This window comes from Opisthocomus hoazin, chromosome 21, assembly GCF_030867145.1.
Source record: "Opisthocomus hoazin isolate bOpiHoa1 chromosome 21, bOpiHoa1.hap1, whole genome shotgun sequence".
Taxonomy (NCBI): domain Eukaryota; kingdom Metazoa; phylum Chordata; class Aves; order Opisthocomiformes; family Opisthocomidae; genus Opisthocomus; species Opisthocomus hoazin.
Genome location: NC_134434.1, coordinates 10771720 through 10792176, shown reverse-complemented (window position 1 = coordinate 10792176; position 20457 = coordinate 10771720). Strand labels below are relative to the sequence as shown.

Below are 20457 nucleotides of genomic sequence, written 5' to 3'. Positions count from 1 at the left end.
ATGGGGAGCGGCTGAGGGAGCTGGGGCTGTTCGGTCTGGGGAAGAGGAGGCTGAGGGGGGACTTTATCGCTCTCTACAGCTCCCTGACAGGAGGGTGCAGTGAGGGGGTGTTGGTCTCTTCTCCCAGGTAACCAGCGACAGGACGAGAAGCAATGGCCTCAAGTTGCATCAGGGCAGGTGCAAATTGGATATTGGGAAAAGTTTCTTTCCTGAAAGAGCGGTCAGGCATTGGCACAGGCTGTTCAGGGCAGTGGTGGAGTCCCCATCCCTGGAGGTGTTCGCAAACCGTGTGGATGTGGCACTTCGGGACATGGTTTAGGAGGTGGTGATGGGTTGGCGGTTGGACTTGAGGATCTTGGAGGTCTTTTCCAACCCAAACGATTCTATGATTATACACTCGGCCATGCAGGCCCGGTAAAACCCTCGAGAGGGCCCAGCTGAGCCCGAGGCAGGAGCGGGAGCTGCCGGAATGGCTCTCGGTGTGCAGGAGGGCCCGAGCTGGGAAAGTGAGGGTGCGGGAGAGGTGGGAGATAACTCTGGGGTGTTTGGGGTGTGTTGTTTCATTTTAATTGCTGCTGGTTGGGTATTGGCTGTGTTATATCTTCATTACTGTCAGTATTGGGGAAAAAAAATTGTTTCCACTCAAAGCTGAGTGAAAAAATATGTGCCACTCTGAAATTAAAGGTCAATAAATCAGAAACAGCTTTTGAGTAATGTTTTTGTAGCTCTGTAGTGAGTGCCAGAAACATGAGCAGATAAAATGAGACTGAAATTGCAGATGCAGGCTGAATAATTACAGAGCCGATTTCATCCACAGTTTCTTAGTATTTTTAAGTAAAATTTGTTCCAGTGTATCCTTGTAGACTAAAGAGTGATTCTGAGTCCACTGCAAAACGTTGAACATGCTCAATATCAGTCATGTTTCGTGGGTTGTTTATGTCCTATCCCAAAGACAGAGAAAATGAGGGGGTGTTGTGGAATAGAAACATTTAAAAGGGCGTGTCTGGTATTTCTGCACAAAAGACATAGGTTACACTTGCTGTTTTGTAGCCATATCAAGAAGACCATTGATTAATCCAGAAGAATTATGGAACTCCTGAAGTCCTCGCAGCTCTTCAAGTCTCTTCCCGAGTCAATGAAATTATTGTGTGTATGATTATAAAAAAAAAAAAAAAAAATCTGACCTCTGATTCATTTATTCGTCTTTCCCCAAAATCTGCCATTGGCCCTCCTGCGTGTGTATTATCTGAAGTGCTTTTATCTTCAGTGAGTAAACTCCAGCTCTTCTAAGCTTGATTCACATGCACATATACATCAAACAATTTCTTAAATGTATGGTAGAAAAGTGGCTGTTTTCTTTGATTTCTCAGTCTTCAGCAGGAATGATTCTGCATTGGGGCTTGCTCGGTGATAGCTACAATGGCTTCGTTGGTCGCCTACTCAGCTTGTACATAGCTCCTTAAATTAATATTTGCATGGAAGCAGCACAAAAATCCGTGGTGGAGTATTTTATCCATGGTAGAATTCCAAAGATTATTTATTAACTTTAAAGTCCAAATTTAAAATAGTTGTTATTTAATATATTTTTGAAGGTAGGATTACTTTTAATCTGTTTGAAAATAGTGGTAGACTCTTGCAGCACAGTGAGACTACTGGGTGGCTGACTTGCTCAAAGAGCTGATTGCCCAACTTTTTACCTCTGAATCACTGTGTAAGATACCCAGATTTCTCAGAGGAATTTTGTAATCGTTAGGAAATCAATTGGTTCGAGTCAGTCCAAATCGCAGGGGACAGACAGCGGTTTTGTGCGTCGGTCAAGTGTGGAAGGCTGAATGGACTTAACAAGGTGACTCTCCCCAGGGAGGTTTGCCAAGGGCGGTGCATCAGCGTGTTGGCCAGGTGATATGGTGAGGTTTGCATTTCTGTCCAGCTTTGCAAATCTGCTTTTTGGCAGCTGAAAAGGGTTGGAGTTTCTAAGCCAACTTTTTTGTATGTTGTTCATAGATATGCTTCTGCAGATTGCCTTCTGACTTGAATATATCTCTGTCATTCTCATCACATAATATTTTGAAAATCTGAATTTGCTGCTGTATGGTGAAAAAGAGCATGAGGCAGAGCAGAACCGATGAAATTGCGACCAGTATTCCAGGACAAATTCCCTGAGAGAGCAGATCCGGTTTCTGGGTCTGCTTATCAGCGCAGAGCAGGGTGGCCAGAGAGGTTGAAGCCTGACTGCATTGGTTTGACAAGTGCATAACTTCTGCCCAAAACAGAAAGAAAATCTAAAGACTCAAGAAATGACTGAGGTCTTGTCTCCAGCCAAAGCTGCAGCCTGGACATGATGGGCACTGACATGCTCTGACCCTCCAGAGAAAATCACTATAGATACACCGTCATGGAGCACACAGATGTCCCAACCGGAATGTTCGAATTGCAAAAATAATTTAAGTAAAACACATTCAGTACTGTTTTTTTTATCTCATTTTACCATGTTCTCTTATCTCTGCAACTGTCTCAGCAGGTTGCCACAAGGAGCATGAGCACAGCTTAAGGCATTCTTCCAAACATCTTTAAGAAAACCAGGCAGGTTTCACTCACTCGTACCAGCCTTTGGAACGCCTCTCGTTGCAACACATTATTTTTCAGACCTTCTAAGAAAACCTTTCATGTCTTAAAAGTTGTGATTCCCAAACAATGCTCTACTTCAAAGACTTACTAGGTCACAGATTTTTTTCTCCCTCCTCTTGCTTCAGGAGACTAGATAATAAATTTGGCATACGAACGTTGGCTCCTAAGGGTGATTCTTTAAAATATTCAAATGCTGCATATCCAGCTAGGAAGCAGGGCCAGCTGACAGGATCAGTTGTTGTCCTGCCGCACGGGTAAGTAGAACTGGGAAGATTTGCTTATAAAAAAAAGAAAGTTCCTGGGGCAACTTTTTTTTGAAAAATACAGATCATTTCAGGGAAAAGTAGCATTTCTGTGGCAGTGAATGCTAACTTTACTTACGCCACAGTGTTTTGCTGTGAAACACAAGTTAATATTAAACTGTGCTTGGTATCTCAGCTACCGTCCCGAACATCCCGATCCCAGAGGTGTATCCACACTAAGTTTAGACTAGATTTCCAAACAGATAGGTTCCTGCCAGCTGATCTATGTGTGTCAAAAGTAGTTATGAACATCTTGGCCTCTAAGTCAAATGTCATTCAAGGATCCCACTTAAACATGTTAGGAACCAAAACACAGTGCATGTTGTACCAACGAGGTATCCTCTTCAGTGGCTAGCGTGAACTTGTCTATGTTAGAGAATTAAATGGCTGATGAGTACAAAATATTAAATACTTCATAATAGCTGCCTCAATCTCTCCTTAAAAATAGGAAGTATAAAAACAAACTATATCAGTCATACTATTAAAATATTCAAGTATAGCCTTCAAAAATAAAAAGCAAAACAGATAATTAGAGTACGTTCAGAGTTTTTTAATGGTAGCTGTAGCGTCTTACAAGTAGTCTGATGGTAATTTTAAATAGTCCCTTTAAAAGTTCTACAGTAGCTTCCTTACTGTGTAGCTTGCTTCTGCTTTTAATCACAGAGAAAGCTTTTATACTTCAGAGTGAACCACGCATGACTCATGACAATTTATTGTAAGTGTACAACAAATATTTCTCTATCACTTTCTAGTATGTTGAAGTTATAATTATATTTTTTCTGAACGGAAATACAGACATAAGCACAAAACATGCCAGGCTGGATCATAAATCTAGAACTAGCGGTATCATGTATCAAATTAAAACTACGGTTTACTTCAAAGCTACTTAATGACCAGAAATCATTTCTATTGCTCAATGGTGTACAATTCTCTTTTTTTTTAAAAAAAAAAAAAAATTTAATTACATTGCATAAGATTGAAACAGTGGTAAAAATTAACAGTTGTTTAAAATAACAGTTTCAGGTGAAGTTCGAATCTCAAGAACATAAAGAGTCTTACTGACTTTAGCAAATTTTTTTAAAAGCATAAAAGAACCCTTGATCTGACCTTATCGATATTTAAACCATGGTTGGATACTTGGCTTCTAAACTGATCTGGAAAGCTCAGTCTTTCTACTTACGTAAATTCTGGAAAATCCTAGGCTGATGACCCTCTGTCTATCTATAATTAAAGGTCTACTCTCTATCACAGGGGAGCAGTAATGGAATCAGAACCCAGCTAATTACTAGTAATGAAGGCCTTTCTGTATAGATCAGTGAAGAGCTAAGGGATTTGATTGATAATTATGTAATATAAAAGAAGAACACACTGTTGGCTGAAAATTATTTTATTGTAAAGGGACTGCTATTGAGAAAGTCATTTACACTTGCATAGATGTTGGAAACACAGAGAGAGAAATAGTATTGCGGGGATTTTGAGGAAGGCAGAGAAAAGAGAATGGAAGTTAATGGCTGAATAATGTGTCATAGCTCGGGAAAGAGGCTGGTAGGGAGGGTGGTAGGGAAAACAGCTGAGTCTGCGTTCGCAGGGAGTCCGGAGCTCACCTGGAAGGTGTACACTCACGGGACCTAAGTTTTCCTCTCATATATAATGTTTTGTCTCAGTAAGGCAGAGATTTAGTACTGTATTACTTCTCTGATCATGCTTGTTCTTCACATGGTTTCATGTCTGAGGGGTCCTTCTTCACAAGACTTGAAAAAAAGCCACGTTCTGTTGAGAACAAGAAGTTAAGATCTTGAAGTTAAGTTCTTGAAATGTGATAGCTGAAAACAGTATCTCCTGGACCCTGCTAGGTGAGCAATCGATCTTTGCATCGTAGTAAAAGCGCTAGAAGAAACACACTATTTTAATTTCTATTTTAATGAAAGCTAAGCTACATCCACCAGAAGCCAAGCCAAATGTGAAGAAAGGTATTTTCATCATGTGTAGGCTGTATTTTTTCCTTCACTTACAAATGAAAATAAAACTTAGAAGGAATATTCTGTGCAAGGGATATTGATAAAACAAATGCAAAGCATTTCCTCTTGTTAACAAATGTCAGTATTTAGTCTGTTTATTTATTCTAAAAACCTGTGTGCCTGTGAACCAGCTCCTCCGGTATCAATTCCTGACTACAACTGTCAGCTGCTTTTTAGCACTCGGTCTGGAGCCAGAACCAGTGTGTTACCAGTCAGCATAATGTGGGAATAATTCACCAGAATGGGAGTGAGTACATCAGGTTCTCAGGGCTGCAGCAGTGTTCAGGCTCTTTACCCCTGTAGAAGACGCTGATCCAAGGATTCCTGAAATCCCAGAATGTTTTACATGTGGTCTTTTGTTTGGGCTAGGCCAACTCTAAATAACATCTTCCAAAAATGGAACAGGGATTAAAGCAGGGCTCTGATGTATCCAGAAGTCTTGCTGTGCATTCTCTCCTTCTCTCAGACCGTTTCTTCCTAAATACCCAGTAAGTTTGGTACAAGGCGGATGAATTAGCCAGTCAAATAGGGCTGGAGGATGAGTTACGACCTTGCCCCCGGGCTAAAGTGCGTGATACTCCACCAGCAGAAGCAGTTTTATGATTAGCCTAGCTCGTACCTTTGAAACAGTCGGGAACAGTGAGGTTGCCATCCACACATGGCGCAGCTACTGTGTAGGCACAGGATTTTTCTTTGTTCTTGCAGAAGAAGGATATAGTTTCACCATGCTGAATGCCTGCCTTAAGGTCATTCTGAACTCTTTTCTTCTCACCGTTATATAATACTACAGCTTTCTTAACTGGTATTTTACATGGTCCTGTAAAACAGTCCAGTTATAAGTAACACGTAAGGATAATTAGAACTCTGTTTTGAAAAGTGGGTAGATTAGATCCCATCAGCAATCTGTACAAGTGACATTTGGGAATGAAAAATAATGTGTCCCACACAGATATAGTACTTCCACTGGTATTACAATGCTGAAGAAATTTAGACCCGTAACTATAGGGTCAAAAGTTTCCAGTGAAAATCCAGGCTCAGTAAAATTTCTAATTATATTAAGTAGGAAGAGGAGATGAAATGGTTAGACAAAATAAAGTTACATGGCTGATTATTGAAGTTGATTCAAATACATCTTGTCATACGTGATGGGAGTGGTCTTGGGTTATCACAGCCTTTGCATTACAGTTTTGGTTTTCTTTTGAGGACAGCTCTTGCACAAAGGCGTAATGGTTAGCAATCAGAGTAGTGGTCTGTTAGGAAAATTCAATTTGACACGTGGTTTCTAAGAGATAGTGTGTGTGTACCTTTACAGGTTGGCTTTGTGGACCAGTTTCCAGTCTTTTCACACCGGGAATGCTTAGGTCCGTCCAGCACGTAGCTGGCCTGGCAGCCAAAGCTGACGCTTTCGTTGTAGTGATATGTTCTACGAACAGCAAACTCTAGGAATCCATTTTCTATTCCACTTGGAGTGGGGCATACAACAACTGCGGTACAAAAATAAAACCAAAGCTTTATCAGTGTTGCGGGTCTAAAAGACACACTGTATACTTTTAAAAACACCTAAATCTTTCACGGTGATTCATTTCAACCCCTTGCACAGGAAAACATAGCCAGAGGAAAGACTGTAAAAAAAAACAAACCCAGTAAATAAATCTTACTTGCTTTAAATACACATCTATTGCAATCTGTGGTTCTATCAAGAAACTACTTAAATGTGGCACAGTTTCACTGAAACCGGTGACGTTCTTAGGACTAAGGGTAAGGTTGTCTATTTCTTAGATTAATCCTAGCACTTAGTAGACCAAAATGTGTGCTGCGGTCCGGAGGCCAGGCTCTGATTCCCCGCTGTGAACTACATTTAGCAGGTTTTGTTTATATAACCTTTATACCTGCAGCAAATATTTTGTCAATCCCATGTTGCGTGCAATCTTGTTAGCAATCACCTTGCTTTCACGAGTCTCACCGTCAGAATAATTCTACTGTATGTTCGCAGTAACAAAAGTAAAAAGAAAAATTTAAGGTTGTTCTTGTAGTTTTACATATACAATTCTAGGGTTTGTAGGTGTTGATAGAAGTAAGTTGCTTACCCTTGCACTCTGGAATGCTGCTCCAGTTCCCGTTGGCCGTGCAGGTAGCTGTCTCATTCCCAATAAGTGCGAGAGGAGGTACACATTCAAAAGTAATTGTGTCCAGGAATTTAAAATTATTTCCAGGATTTAAGTGACGGTAAGAAAGGACCCCAAATTCAGAAAGCGAGGGAGGTGCACAAGTCACCGCTAGAAAAACACAGCATTCATAGGAATTAAAGATCAAATTATGACTAGAATCACAGGAGCAACCTGCTTGTAACCAAATTAATCCACATCGCAGTTTATGGGAGTGTAGCCAACAAAGCAAGGAGTTCAGATTGAAAGTCTCAGGAGCCTTAGAGTGTTTAATTCAGGATTTTTTTCTGTATTTTTCAGAAAATATTGTGCGAGATACTGCTTTTTCAGTAAAGTGTTTATGTAGGACAGGTTATGGCAAAAACGTGTGTAACAGTTGCAAAGGCATGGCAATATCCCCTTCTTATATGCAGGGCGAATGAATTTAAGTGGATAAGCATCTCACCTTCATCTCTAAATGACATCCCTGAACCTGGCCTTTTGTACAGCCCTTTAAATCATATTTCTCTAGAACCAGAATCCACACATCTAAAACCAAACATACAGGGTTCTTGATTTTTCCTAACCATTTTGTGCACAGCACTATAGGAGGCCTCTGAAGGAGAGCATATGTAATTCTGAGCAAGGTAAAGGAAGCTTTCTGTGGAAGGGTGGGGGTAGAGTGGTTCTTCAGTATTTAAACACGTACGTTGACACTGTGGGAAAGTTCCGCTCCACTTTCCATCTGCCATGCATTGGCTTGTTCTTGTCCCAATGAGGTTGTAACTGAAAACAAAAAGACCTGGTTATCAAAAAGCTTAACGAACACGGGGAAGAATCAAGTTGTTCTTTGCGAGAAAGATTCCATTTCTCGTGGAAATGGAGAGATGACCTCTTCTCATAAACAGAGTTAAGAGTCCAGTTCTGAAATCCTGCTCTAGTTCTAGCACTTACTGCCCTCAAAGGAAGTTTAGATTGAATACCAAAAATTGTTGGTATTCAAGTAATGCAGGTATTCAGACAAAAGGCTTGATACAAAAAGATACTTTGCCTTTTTAACTATATATTCTATCTTATATATTAGTTTGTGCAACTGATTAATGCCGTGGATATATATAAGTAGTGAGCATTGATCTGTGACTGCTAATGTGAATGTTATGGTTTCTTGGGAGGAGTTCCTAGCTAATTATGGCAAGTAGGATCTAACTATTGCAAAGAACACAGAGCTCTTACGAGCTAAAGTCACTGAGGTGCATTATTTTATTCTAATGCCAGATAGCCCAATTTAGTTTCCATATGCACTCTAAATGCTTCTCTCCCATCCTCTGTACTTATTTTATTCGCATTTACTCTGAGTTTTAAAGAAATGAGCATCGTTTATCTAGCATTTCAATATCACACAGCTCAAAACCAGTGAATTATAATTAGCAAAATTAAATCAAGTCCCATTGCTATATTGGGTGTCATAGCTGAATTTATTTATTCCTTATCTTGCTCCTGTTTTGTGGAAGAGGGAGGTAGCTGAGGCTGATGATGCTTTTCAGTGAACACTAAGCTATGTCTCACCTATGACCTTCCCAGGTAAGAGCTGTTTATTAATTAGTTACCCAAATAAAAGGAACTGCGTGCTACTATCAAATATTTCCCTGCATTTACCAGAAACATTTTCTTTAAATGTGTTCTCATTTCAAAAAGTGGCAAGCAGCCTTGAGTAAAAATGTTCTTGCCCCAGGGACCAAATTAGGATTAACCTCATGTTTTCATTCACTGAGCTCAGAAAGGCAAAGAAACAAAATTTTCAGTCTCCAGAGCCTAACAGCATAACAACTGAGATGGAGATTATCTTCTCTCTGCTGTAGGATTTCATCTCATGATGCAATAAGAGGATTTAAAAAGCAGGGGGAAGCAGTCCAGAATAAATCTTTGCATAAAACCTCTGCTATTTTGATGGTTTCCGTATCTCTGAGACATTGCTTTGGAGCAGCAAAGCTCCAGGATGTTCTAGCCAAGACTGAACAGAAGAAGATCTCCAAATATGCTTCCCCCCCCAGTTTCTGAAGTGTAGGTGGGGTTTTATGGGCAGTTTTCTAAGTTCTCTGGCTTGCAATACTGCCGCAGATGATACTAGAATGTGATATTGTGATCTATGTTATTTATTTAACAGCATGAGGAATGGAACGCTTACCCTGGTTCACATGAAAAACTTATAGAACTCTGATAGTGGAGGTCTACAGAATCAATTTTTCCATGCTGCAAGGGTTCAGGCCTGGGACATCTCTGTGCTGTTAATTACAGATAAGAAAAGGATACTATTATTTCATGAAATATGAAGCTAGGATAAAGGAAATGAGTAGATCGTTGAGGGGTCCTGGTGTCTTTCCTGTTTCTCCACTCCTGTGTACTACATTTCCTAAGTCTAGCTGTTCTACATTTTAATCAGAATACAGTAGTTTTAAAGTTTTTGTGATTAAATAATTTTTAGCATTTGATTGTCTGAGGAAAATAACTTCTATGCAAGGAGGTGATAAAAATGAGCAATGAGGGATACAATAAATGCAGGTGTTACCAAGCAGTGTGCGTTATTAGAGCATAAGCACTGCTGGGCTGAGTCAGATTAAGGTTCGCCTTGTCTAGGTCCAATCTCTATCACCATCCAAGAGCAGAGGCTTAAGAGAAAGCGTGGGAAATGTATGGGAAGATCCTTCCCCTGCTATTTGCCCCCCCTTCTCCCCCACAGCCAGCCGTTTTCCAACAAAGAAGGGAAGAACAGTGGGAGAACAGAAGTATGTCAGTTTAAAAATATCCGATTGCTCACGCGGCCTATAAGAGGTCCTTTCCAGATCAATGCATGGCACAAAATCTAGGCGTAGGGCTGACTTTGGTTTACTTACGTAGGCATAAGAGCGTGTTGAGAGGCCACTTGCCCGTCGGGAGGCAGGTGTACTTCCTTTGCCCGTTGTTGGGGACGAACCCCGGCCTGCAGGTATATTCGATTTGCTCGCCCACTTCATACACGCTTTTGTTTACATCGATTGTGGCAAACAGCACTTCTGGTGGCCTGGGACAGACTGGAGGAAAGGAGACACTTCACAAGAAATCAGGCAGAAAGTCGAAGCTGGTTTTATTTCTCCGCTGGAAGGGCCAGTTTGTGTGTTCGCAGCACCTGTAGCGCTGCACTGAGCTAACAGTCCTGCTGCAAGCTGTCGGTGCGCTGCTGGCTGAGGCAGCTGGCGGCGGCTGTAAGGATCAGCCAGGAAAAAAAGTTCTTCCTCTTCTCCTCAGCAGCTCCATCAATGGCCCCAGTTAGGTTTTGTGTCACTTTTTCTTACTAAATCTTGCTTTTGCTTCACAATAGATTTATCAAGGTGTTCTACAAAGTGAGTCAACTTTGGTAATTTATTTGGGACAAGAGAGGGTGACAAGGACTTAGAAGGCAACTAATGCATTTAATTTTTATTCCAAATTAGTTTTGTGGAGTCAGCCTGAAATTAGATTTTTTATTTTTTAAATTAAATTTATTTTTCTCTGGTTTCCCCAGTGTTTCTGTTCAGTGGGGCAAACACTCTGTTACATTAGACATTCTGATTCCAAAACCACTTCAACATGTTGACAGCGTGAACAACTCATCACCCAGAGAGTGAGAACAGGAGGGGAGCAGCGAGGGAGGAATGGAGGGTGCAGACCGCGCTCCTGCGAAGGACACGAAGGGAGGCTCCTGCTGAGATTGCGGGGAGAGAACAGGGGAACACAAAGCTCGTGCGGTAGAAATGTGCAGCAAACAGAGGGAGAGCAGACATGAAACAGTGCCCAGAGCCCTTGGCGTGGGGGAAAGGAGGAGGAAAGCGAGGCGGGAGCCGTGCAGGCAGCCCCCGCAGCAAGGGGAAAGCGAGGAGAGCGGGGAGCTGCGCAGAGGGACCATGGTTTCCTCCATTTTATACGTTTGTATACAGCAGCTCACCTTGCCGTAGGAAGAGACAGAGCCAGGAATGGAAGGGGGAATGAGAGAGGAAATAGCTTTCAGAGAAAACTCCCATTCGAAATGCTTGACCAGAAAGGCTTTAAAATCCTGTTGCTGTTTCCAGCTTCCCCCAGTCACCCTTCAGGATAGCGTTGGCTGTCAGAAAGTGGAAGACGCTTACCTTTGCCTGCAAGAGCGCAGTGGCTCAGAGCGACTATGCACGCAGCCAGTGCCAGGGAGTGCATTGCTGCCGGTCCACAGGCTTCCCCAGTCACCCTCGGTCCAGTGTCCCTTCCCTTAAAAATAAAGGCACCCTCAAAAGCATGGTTACATATTAACTCTTTGTGTTTATTCCCATCCTAGTAAACAGAAGATAAAAGGGTCCTTGTGTTGCTTGTAATAGAGGATGAAACAACCATCACATGTTGGGTTAGTACATAATGCAGGAATTCAGATAGCGATCTCCGCTGGAAACATCTCCTCTCCAGTTGTTTCTGCAGAGCATCTCCTGTTGGGACCGATGTTTTTGAAGAAACAATATTATCTTCTCAGCATTTTTAGAGGACGAGGATGTTTGGAATATGATATTGGATCAAATAATAGAACTGTCACTGAGAAGCTTTTGTTTGTCACTCGAGGGTGCGCATTTCTGTGTACCAAAGAGCCCCAACAGTTATAACAAAATCCTTTTAAGGCAAAATGAAGAGTGTTGGAGTGACATTGGTGTTATCGTATGCCTCCAGTGATGATACCGACCTCGTGCCAGTTTACACTAGATGATGATCTGGCCTGAAATTCAGGCTCCAGGGGCCTGTTTGATCAGATTCCTGTCGCCCATAAGCATCTTTCAGTTAACAGAGAACTAAAAGCAGCAGAGACAGGGCTTGCAATGCCACCGCTGCAGGAGAAGTGAAATAATGGATTGTGCTTATTCGTAACAAAGGAGTCAAACTTAAATCATATTTTTGGGTGGTATAAAAGCTCGTTTGGGTGCTGCAATTTGGGGTGGTCAAGTCAAAACTCCACAGCAATCAGCTGAGTTTCTGATCACTGCAGTTCTCCGAGCTTAGCAAATTTTAGCTGCAGGAGCATCTGAAGTGCAACCAAAATAACATTTGTGTGATCATTGTTCCACAGTTTGGTGTTTCTAATCTAAGTATCCTCCTTCCCTGCTGACTCACAGCCTGTGAGGGGGAGTGAGGGGCATTTGAAGCTCTAACGAGAAGCTAGGTTATGTCAAACTCTTACTGTTGTGATCTTTAAATAATTTGTTTATTTTTGTTTTAGAAAGTTTCTCTGTTTGCATTTAAAACACAAGTTTTAGCCACAACATTAAACAATGAGGAACACGCTATTCTTCTCAGAAAGAAAATGCGGTGAGTGTCCTGCTCAAAATGTTTACCAAATACACAGTGCCAAGGGGCAAAGTGCCACTGCCCAATCAACAGAGAAATATTGACTTCATTTTCTGCATTTACATGTGATGATTTTGCCATTTGTCCCAGCCTGCTGCTTCCTTTTTCTCTGCAAGATTTCACAAGTGTCTTCTCCCTTCCCTACAGGCTGCAACGCTGTAATGAACGTTCTTGCCTCTGGTTTAAATGCCTCCGTAGACCTGCCTGCTGTTTGGGTTACATCCTTTTCTGTGTTTAAGATAGCACAGGAATAACACAATTGTACGCATCTGAACGCTGACCATAAGAGCCTCTCTCCCCGCGCTCAGCAGACGGCAGAGCGTCCTCTGCCCCCCCTGCCCGCAGCTCCGCGGGAGCCGGGCAGCTTTCTCTGCTGCTTCGAGGGAAGAAAATGACATTCATTTTGCCGTAGGTTTTGTGTGTGGTAACTTTACTGCGTTTAGAATTGAAAGTAAAACTGAGTGATTGCATGTGAAACTGAAAGAGGAATGAATATTGAAGTGTTTCACACAAGTGCATGATAACTGCCAATATTACAATGCTTTTTCGAAGCGTATTGCTCTGCAGGAAGGAGCACTAGAAGGTGTGTTCCAAATAACTGTGTCTGTTCCAGTAATTGGAGAATACGTGATTGTTATTGTACGGATTCACCTTGGTAGAGCATGAGGAAACAACCTAGTTCTTTCTGTATTTGGTGATAGTATGCAGTTATATACATCATCTGATTTTCCATCAAACCCAATCCACTCCTTTAGCACGTGTGCTGTTTGTTACTATAGCTGCTATAAACCCAGTCGTGAAGCAGAACTTTGTTCTGTTAGTGACTGTATAAACACAGAGCACTCTGATGGTCTCTACCACAAATAGTATTATATTCGAAGGAAAGAAATGGTTGCTGCAAGGGGAAAAAAAAGTGCAAGAACACCCTGAGATGATACCAGCTGGCATGATATGCAGAGTCTCAGTATCACAGCAGTCTGATACTTGGTTTTGTGCTAGCGTAACCTAAAAGGAGAATACGCAGGAGGGACGCGAACAAACAGGCTTTGCAGAGGTGGTGTTGCCCAGATAAAAAAATGAAGGGCAGGATATCAGGGATCAAGAGTGCATGTTTGAAAAGATAGCAATTAAATGATGTGGAGACCAGCATCACTGGCTGATCAGAGCGGTTTCAGTAAGGAATAAGAGAGAGGAAGAGGATAAGCCAGCAAAGGCCTTAAAAGCGAAGGTAAAAATGTCATGTGGAAGGGAAAGAGGAAAAAAAGTAGTAGAGGAATGCTAAAAGAAAAATTATGATGAAAAACAGTCTATGCAGCAGCATTCTTCATTGACACCAGGGGTCAGCTGGAGCTGCCATGACAATAGGAAAAGACGTTGTAATAATCGGGACACAAGATAACAAGAAAGTAGACAAAGACTTTCAGACAGGGATTGGTCTCTCCTAGAGATGTTATGCAGAAAGTTTGCAGGAACTGGAGACCCTGAAGGTCAGTGCAAGGTAACAGTTCCCCCAGCTAATGAGCCAGACCTGATGTCCTTGCTCTGATCTGTCTGTCTGCTCTCTAGTCGGTGCTGTTATTTTCCTGTCACACCTCTGATCCTGCCACAGACTGCCTGGCAGCTGGACAATGGGTGCTGGGTCTGCACTGCCCACCGGTTCTCAAGCTTTCATGGCTGTGCTTCAATCAGGAAATGCACAATGCAGCCGGTTCAAAGTGCAGAGGTCTCTCAAATCAGCAGGAGTGTATTGATTAGGGACACGGAGGCAGAATGTTAAAGAGAAGCCTGAGTGCGCTCCTCCCTTATGTGCCAGCACCCGCTTGCTGAGGCAGTCCTTCTGGCATGAAAGCCGGCCTTGGGACTGTACTCGGACCAACAATCTCATCCTTTTCCTGCAAGAGTAAGATACTCAGATTCCAGCTTCCTTCACGCTGTTCCTTTCATTTCACATGTCAGTCACTGGGTTTTCACATGTGCACCCATTCCTCTCTCCAGAGGATGACGAGGGGATGGTCAGATGGCTAACGCATGCCTCTGTGTTCCTCAGCGGGAGCAAGTGGGAAGGCACGTGTCCAGCCATGGCCCTTCACGTTGCCGAGACAGTTCTATTAGTATTTGTTCAAAGTTCATTTATGCACTGCACAAACATTTTTATCGCATCTACTCAATACATCCAATACTGAAGTGAGTGCTCCATTGCACTGAGATAAGATATAAGACATAAGGCTAAAAATGACTCAGTTTACCTTCTTAAAGAAAAAGAATTGCAGTCAGTTCTGGACAAGATACTATTCCTATTTCTTGAATATTAGTTGCATTCCATATTTAGTGTAGAACTATACAGACATTGTAGATGTATACATTAATTATTAGCAGAATATTCAGCCAGCCAGAAGCCAAGATACATTTGCAGTGAATTGTTTTCCAGTGAAAGTTTATATTTCATATATTTGGAGATGTTGGAAGTAAACCCACAGTAACTGTTATTGACCTGAAAGTGTCTCAGTGACATAAAAAGTAATCAGGGTCTATATAATTCCTAAACACATTATTTTCACTTAGTAGCAGATCTAGGGGTAAACTGCAGTCCTAGATACCACTGGTGTTCCACAGTGTGTTTTCTGAAGTCAGCAAAATAATTCTCATTTTAGCCCTAGACCTTAAATGGCTTTAAGCACCTGCCAGTTTACTGGGAGTGTGGTGTTAAAATACCCAATCCTGTGTTACCTGAGGTGTCAGAGGGCTGGCACTAACAAATTTTCCAGGTGATAGCAAGCCCATATTCTCTCACAGAGGCATGAAGGTGTTCTAGTTTTCACATACATTAAACTCACAGTGTACAAAACCAGAGAGCATTTTCAAGCTACTTCCTCCTCTCCGCCTTCTCACTTCCTGCGCAGAAAATGCGGAGAATCTCTCTCACAGTTCTACTGCGACCCAAATATTGAGAAACGGTCTGTTCCTCTGACAAATTCATGAAAATGCTGTCTAAAAAAATCCTGCGTTAAATTTCTTCATCGGAAACTTTGAATTATGAAGCCTTGGGGGCAAATTATTCTCTGTGAGATTTGAATCTGCAGTGAGAAAGTCTGCGAGGGACAACATCTGAGATGTCAATGTAAAAGGCACAACGTGGAGCCACAGACCTTCTCACCCTTTTTTGCCTTTTTTTGACTTTTTGCCTTTTCCCTCAGTGCAGATGAAGAGATACACAACTGCGTTCAGGGAAGAAGCCAGCCAGCCATGGTAACGGAGAGGTCAGAAAACACAGAGTGCTCTCCAAGCTCAAGCCAAACTGTTTCGTCTCTCCTATCAAGCTTGAAACAAAGTTTTCAAGATTCCTTTCATCATAATTCTTCCACTTTCTCTTAAGCCCTATTCCACAGATTTCCGTGAGAGCAGCACTTGGCCTTGGGATTTTTATTTTTGTAGATATATGTATGGGTATTGCCTCAGGTTGTCATCTTGTTTACAAGCTGGAGAGAGTTCAGACCTGGTCAGGATCTGATGCAAGTTCTCCCAGGAAAGCGCAGTGCTGCAGGAAGGCACTTTACACTTTCAGTACATCAGAAATGTCATTAACATTTTACCACTTTGTGATCCCGTGGAGCAATCCAGTTTTCATCCTAGCGTGAGTCCATGCCTCCCGATAAAGGATTTCTCTGGGTAAACGAGAACACTCTTAAATTGCCTGTGCCTCCCCTGACACAGTGCCAGGATGCTATCAGAAAGCCCAGCTACCACCGGCTTCATTTACTGCTCTCCTTTGGTTTTCCTGAATAACGGATCAGGGAATCAACGGTCAAGAAGCCGTTTGGTATCCTCACGCACGTTAACAACTTCATCGAAAAGCGTGTGTCTAAATGCAGCCCGGAATCGATGCTCTTCAGCTGTGTCGGAGGTGTCCATTGCTGTCATCCAATAAATTGACAGCTTCAGTCTAGATGAATCCTGCGATCTCTATTAACCCATGGATATTATCTGTTAAATTCTTTCTGGGCAGAAGTCCAGAGTGTTCCAGATGAATAAATCTACCTTCTTGGTGATTCAGCTCCTGGACAGGGCAATAAAAGAGTGGATACTGATCTCCCTTACAGTCTAAACCAAAACCTTCACAAGCCAGCCCGAGCCCTGTCATTAGCTTCGTTTGAGGCTTTTAAAATGGGATTTTATCAAAGTTTTTATACCTGGATTGAATCAATTTAAAAATGCAAGATTAGAAATTTTCCCCAAATCTTTATTGATCAACATGAATAGTTGACTATAATTTTTCCTCATATTTTTAATCCAGTATTCTTAGCAAATTTACTCCAAAAGCGGAAATTCCTCACTTCACTATTGACTGACAAGTCTGAAAAAGCTAAAAATGTAGTCTCAGAACTGAAAATTTCACAAACTGTTGGATCCAGAGGGAAGGCCATTGATTTTTACAAGGCAATTTTTAGGAGTGTTCTTGAATATTTAACCATAAGTGGAGGAGTTTAGGGCTAACACGATAGGAAAGATTAGTTTGTCCTGAGCTAGGCATTTTGCTGGAAAAATCGTGCTGCTGCTGAAGCTTCCTCGTACAGTTCTGTCGGTGTGGCCTTGGTCTGCTGCTCATGACGTCGCGTTTTTCTGTGTCTGGATCCTGTTAACCGACTCATATTGTACCACAAAGTATGGTACTTTTCTACTGTGGAGCATTAGAGAGTAGGAGGATATCAATAAACTAATTTCACTTTGTGACAGCCTCTAATCTCCGGCAATAAATGCAGGGCGAAGCCTTCCTAAGAGGAAGCAGATTTTGCAGGGTCCAGTATCAATAACTGGAATCAGATTTTGAAAGGGACTCAAATTCTATTTAGGCCACTAAATGAAGGCCATGCTTTTAGAAGTGCTCACTTTATTAAAGGAAATTTTTGGTGTGTTGGGTTCTTTGGAGGATGTAGCTACCTCTCGGTTTCCAGAAGGCCGCTCAACTGCGTTGACAATCTCTGCATGTGTGTAGATCTCTAAAAATTTTGATTCTAGCCCTGTAATCTGCATCATCATCTAGCCAAGTTTTTCTTGAAGTTTTGTATTTGTTTTGTCATTCTATGTAAAAATAACAAAAATAAATATCAGAGGTCGATTTCCTTTATTCATTGCACATGGAGATTTTTTCATTGCACATGGAGACACAAAGATGCTGCCAGCATTTTGGCAACAGAATGAAATAAAATTGCAGTCGTTCCAACATGGCCAGAACTGATATCAGTGACAGGCTCATAAATTAAAGTTTGGAAAAGAGAAGAAGTCCAGATGTTTTTGAGGGAATGGGTCATGAGTATTCTACAGAGTGCAGAATATTTATGATACAAGTTGAAAATGTGCAGAAAGCACATGTATGTGCTTGCTACACATTTTGTTTCTTCTTTTTTTTTGTATGTCTAGGACAAAAAAAATATTCTCTCATTTTTCTGCCTCACATCACCTAAGCATGTGGTCATAAATGAGACAGTCATAGTATTTTCCACAGATGTCAGAGTATAGTCAAGTATCAGTCCGCTGCACAATGTGGCTTAACCACTGTTCCAACCCAGTTGAAAGCAAGCTGCCTGCCCAGCTCTGATCTCGCAAACCCAGAACACATCTGGAGCAAGATCCACGGGGATGCCCACGGTTTTTTCCGTGAGCAGCATTGTGGGTGAGATGTCTGATTTTTAAAACTGTGTTTTCTGAAACAGAACTATTTTTAAAATGTAATTCACATTGAAAGTGCATCTGTAGCACTTTATTTACATACAAATAGCAATTTGGGGCTATTAAGGTCACCGGACCTCGTGAAACTGAGTGGTAGCATGAGGCTGATTTAGCGCGACCTGAGGAGATGTTCCCTTGTTATGATATGTATTAGTCTGCTAATCTTTTCAGTCGCAAATCCACAATACTGGATTAAAAGACCAAAAATAGTCTCTATTGTTGTTTAAGGGCAGTTTCTGGGTTTTTTTGGAAAATGAAAATTCCAGTGGGGAGTTGAATGACTGTTAAATGCTAAGGGGCAGAATCCTTCCTCGTGTTACGTCTCTGTGGCAGAGCGGTTTTCCACACTTCGCTTTTCAGTTAACTGTCACTTTGGGGTTTTGAAATGTGTTTTTTGAAATTAATGTCAGCTTGTTTTGTGCATCAGAGTTTTCTCTTTTTGGTTCTTCTGGATTAAACAAATATTTTAAAGCTATGTTTGTCCAGCCAAACTCTTGTCATTTCAATTATTAGTGTTTCCAGAAGTGTAAACACTTGTGTAGAGCACAGACAGACGTGGTATAACTGGAAATCATACCAATTAAAATGGTATTCTGCTTTCTCTATATCAACACGGCATAATATAATGGCGGCACAGAAAAAGAAGTGAATATCCTGTATATTCCAGCTGACATGATTTTGTTTTCCTCTTACATTTATTTCTAGAATAAACCAAATGCAACATGAATGTTACTGTTTCTTGTATGTGTGATAAATGATATGCAGCTGTCAGTAATTTGAAGTACGACATATATAATGTCTATTTACACCTCATCTTCACCTGGCAAAATTCTACTCAGCTTACTCTGGCAAAATTATCATCCCTTTCAACAGAAGATTTGTGGGTATATGGTAAATAAAATCTACCACACCTTTCTGTTCACAATGAAGTAGGGGGAAATTTCACTTTGACTTCGATGCCAGCGGGATGACATCACGTGGCCCGTAACTAGCCTAAAGAACCCGCAAGTATTGTCCCAATATATCAGGAGCTATCTGATGCTGGACATGCTGATGTTCCGAAACTGCTGTTTTCCAGCAATGCAGCAGTATGAAGTAACTCACTCTTTGTAGCAGTTTAGTGTCAGAAAAGTGCACTGACGATTCCAGCAGACTGTGGGGACAAGGCTTCAGGACAGTGTGGTGACTCTGCTTTCCCAACGTGGTTTCAATGGACATGTTTCACTCTCCAAGGGATCACATATGGACATCCCTACAGAGCTCCTTTTACTGTCAGACTTAAACCTGACATGTACAACTTACACTTTTAATACAAATAGACTGGAAAAAACAGGCTTTTGAGAGTAACTTTTTGTCAGCTGGCAGTGATATGATAAATACTTTTTCTTCAGTTAAAGAAGAAAACGAAGGCCGTAGGAGTGTGGTGGTGCTGGTTCGGGCAGGGCCCATCTAACCGAGTGTTTTGTCGCTAACGGTGACCACAGGTGCACTCCAAGGAAGAAGTGAGAGCAGGGCAAGCAGATATGGTACTTCCTCCCAAGAACCTCTTCATTTCTGAGCTTTTTCCATTTAGGGAATTTTCTGAGCTGGCTGTGGCCTGTGTTCAGGAACATCCAGTGTTGGTCTCTCCCAGGCTATCTCACTCCTCAGAGCTTGTGGAAGCATCCTGCACTGGTGCTGGTTGCTTGCGTTTGGTTCTTCCGGACAAGGAATTCCAGGGGTCAGCTGTCCGCTGCAAAAACCACCTACTTGGTTTCTTACAAACCTGTGTGTCATGTTTCTCTGAAGAAAAAACAGAGGCTCTCTTGTTTGGTTGGTACAAGCGAGATTTGTTCTTTTTTCCACATCGTTTGAGTGCTTTGTTTGTATTTCAAAGTCTGAGTCTTTCTGCCTTTTTTGTGTGTACAGATGAAGACTGAAAATTTGCCTACACAAGAGAATTGTTCTGATGTACTCAAAAGAATGTGAATTGCTTTTTGGAAGAGATATTCAACATTTTCCAGAGTGATTGCTGGTGGGAAGGACAAAATCTGCAAAACAACAACGATAGCACATACTCCAGCTGAGGCAGAAATTTTTATTTATGCAATCTAGAAAGAGACAAAACCCATGAAACATCGCAAAGGACCCCCATCTCATTTCAGTGTGTAGCAGCATCAAGCTCTGATGCAGCTCTATAACTAGGAGACATGTTACCATGCTCCTACTACGACTGAGATACGAGAAAAGAAAGCACTATGTTGTCACTCAGTATTCTGACAAGGACGC

The 20457-nt window shown here is 41.7% G+C and overlaps 1 protein-coding gene across 1 annotated transcript; it reads right to left on the bottom strand.

Moving 5' to 3' along the window:
* Positions 1–4301: 4301 nt before the first annotated feature.
* APOH (apolipoprotein H) lies at positions 4302–11337 on the bottom strand. Its single transcript, XM_009938400.2, has 8 exons — positions 11232–11337; positions 9984–10160; positions 9278–9374; positions 7802–7878; positions 7036–7224; positions 6253–6432; positions 5568–5765; positions 4302–4700 (listed from the first exon to the last, which is right to left on the bottom strand). The coding sequence occupies exons 1-8, from the start codon at positions 11293–11295 to the stop codon at positions 4630–4632; spliced, it is 1053 nt and encodes a 350-aa protein (XP_009936702.2). The 5' UTR covers positions 11296–11337; the 3' UTR covers positions 4302–4629.
* Between the last annotated feature and the right edge of the window lie 9120 nt (positions 11338–20457).

Bases quoted from the DNA above. Each gene is read 5' to 3' on its own strand.
- APOH (XM_009938400.2), bottom strand. From the start codon at position 11,295: ATGCACTCCCTGGCACTGGCTGCGTGCATAGTCGCTCTGAGCCACTGC. The intron at 10,161-11,231 runs GTAAGCGTCTTC...CCTTTCCTCCAG, and splicing joins CTGCGCTCTTGCAGGCAAAG to TCTGTCCCAGGCCACCAGAA. The intron at 6,433-7,035 runs GTAAGCAACTTA...TTTGTACCGCAG, and splicing joins CAGCATTCCAGAGTGCAAGG to TTGTTGTATGCCCCACTCCA.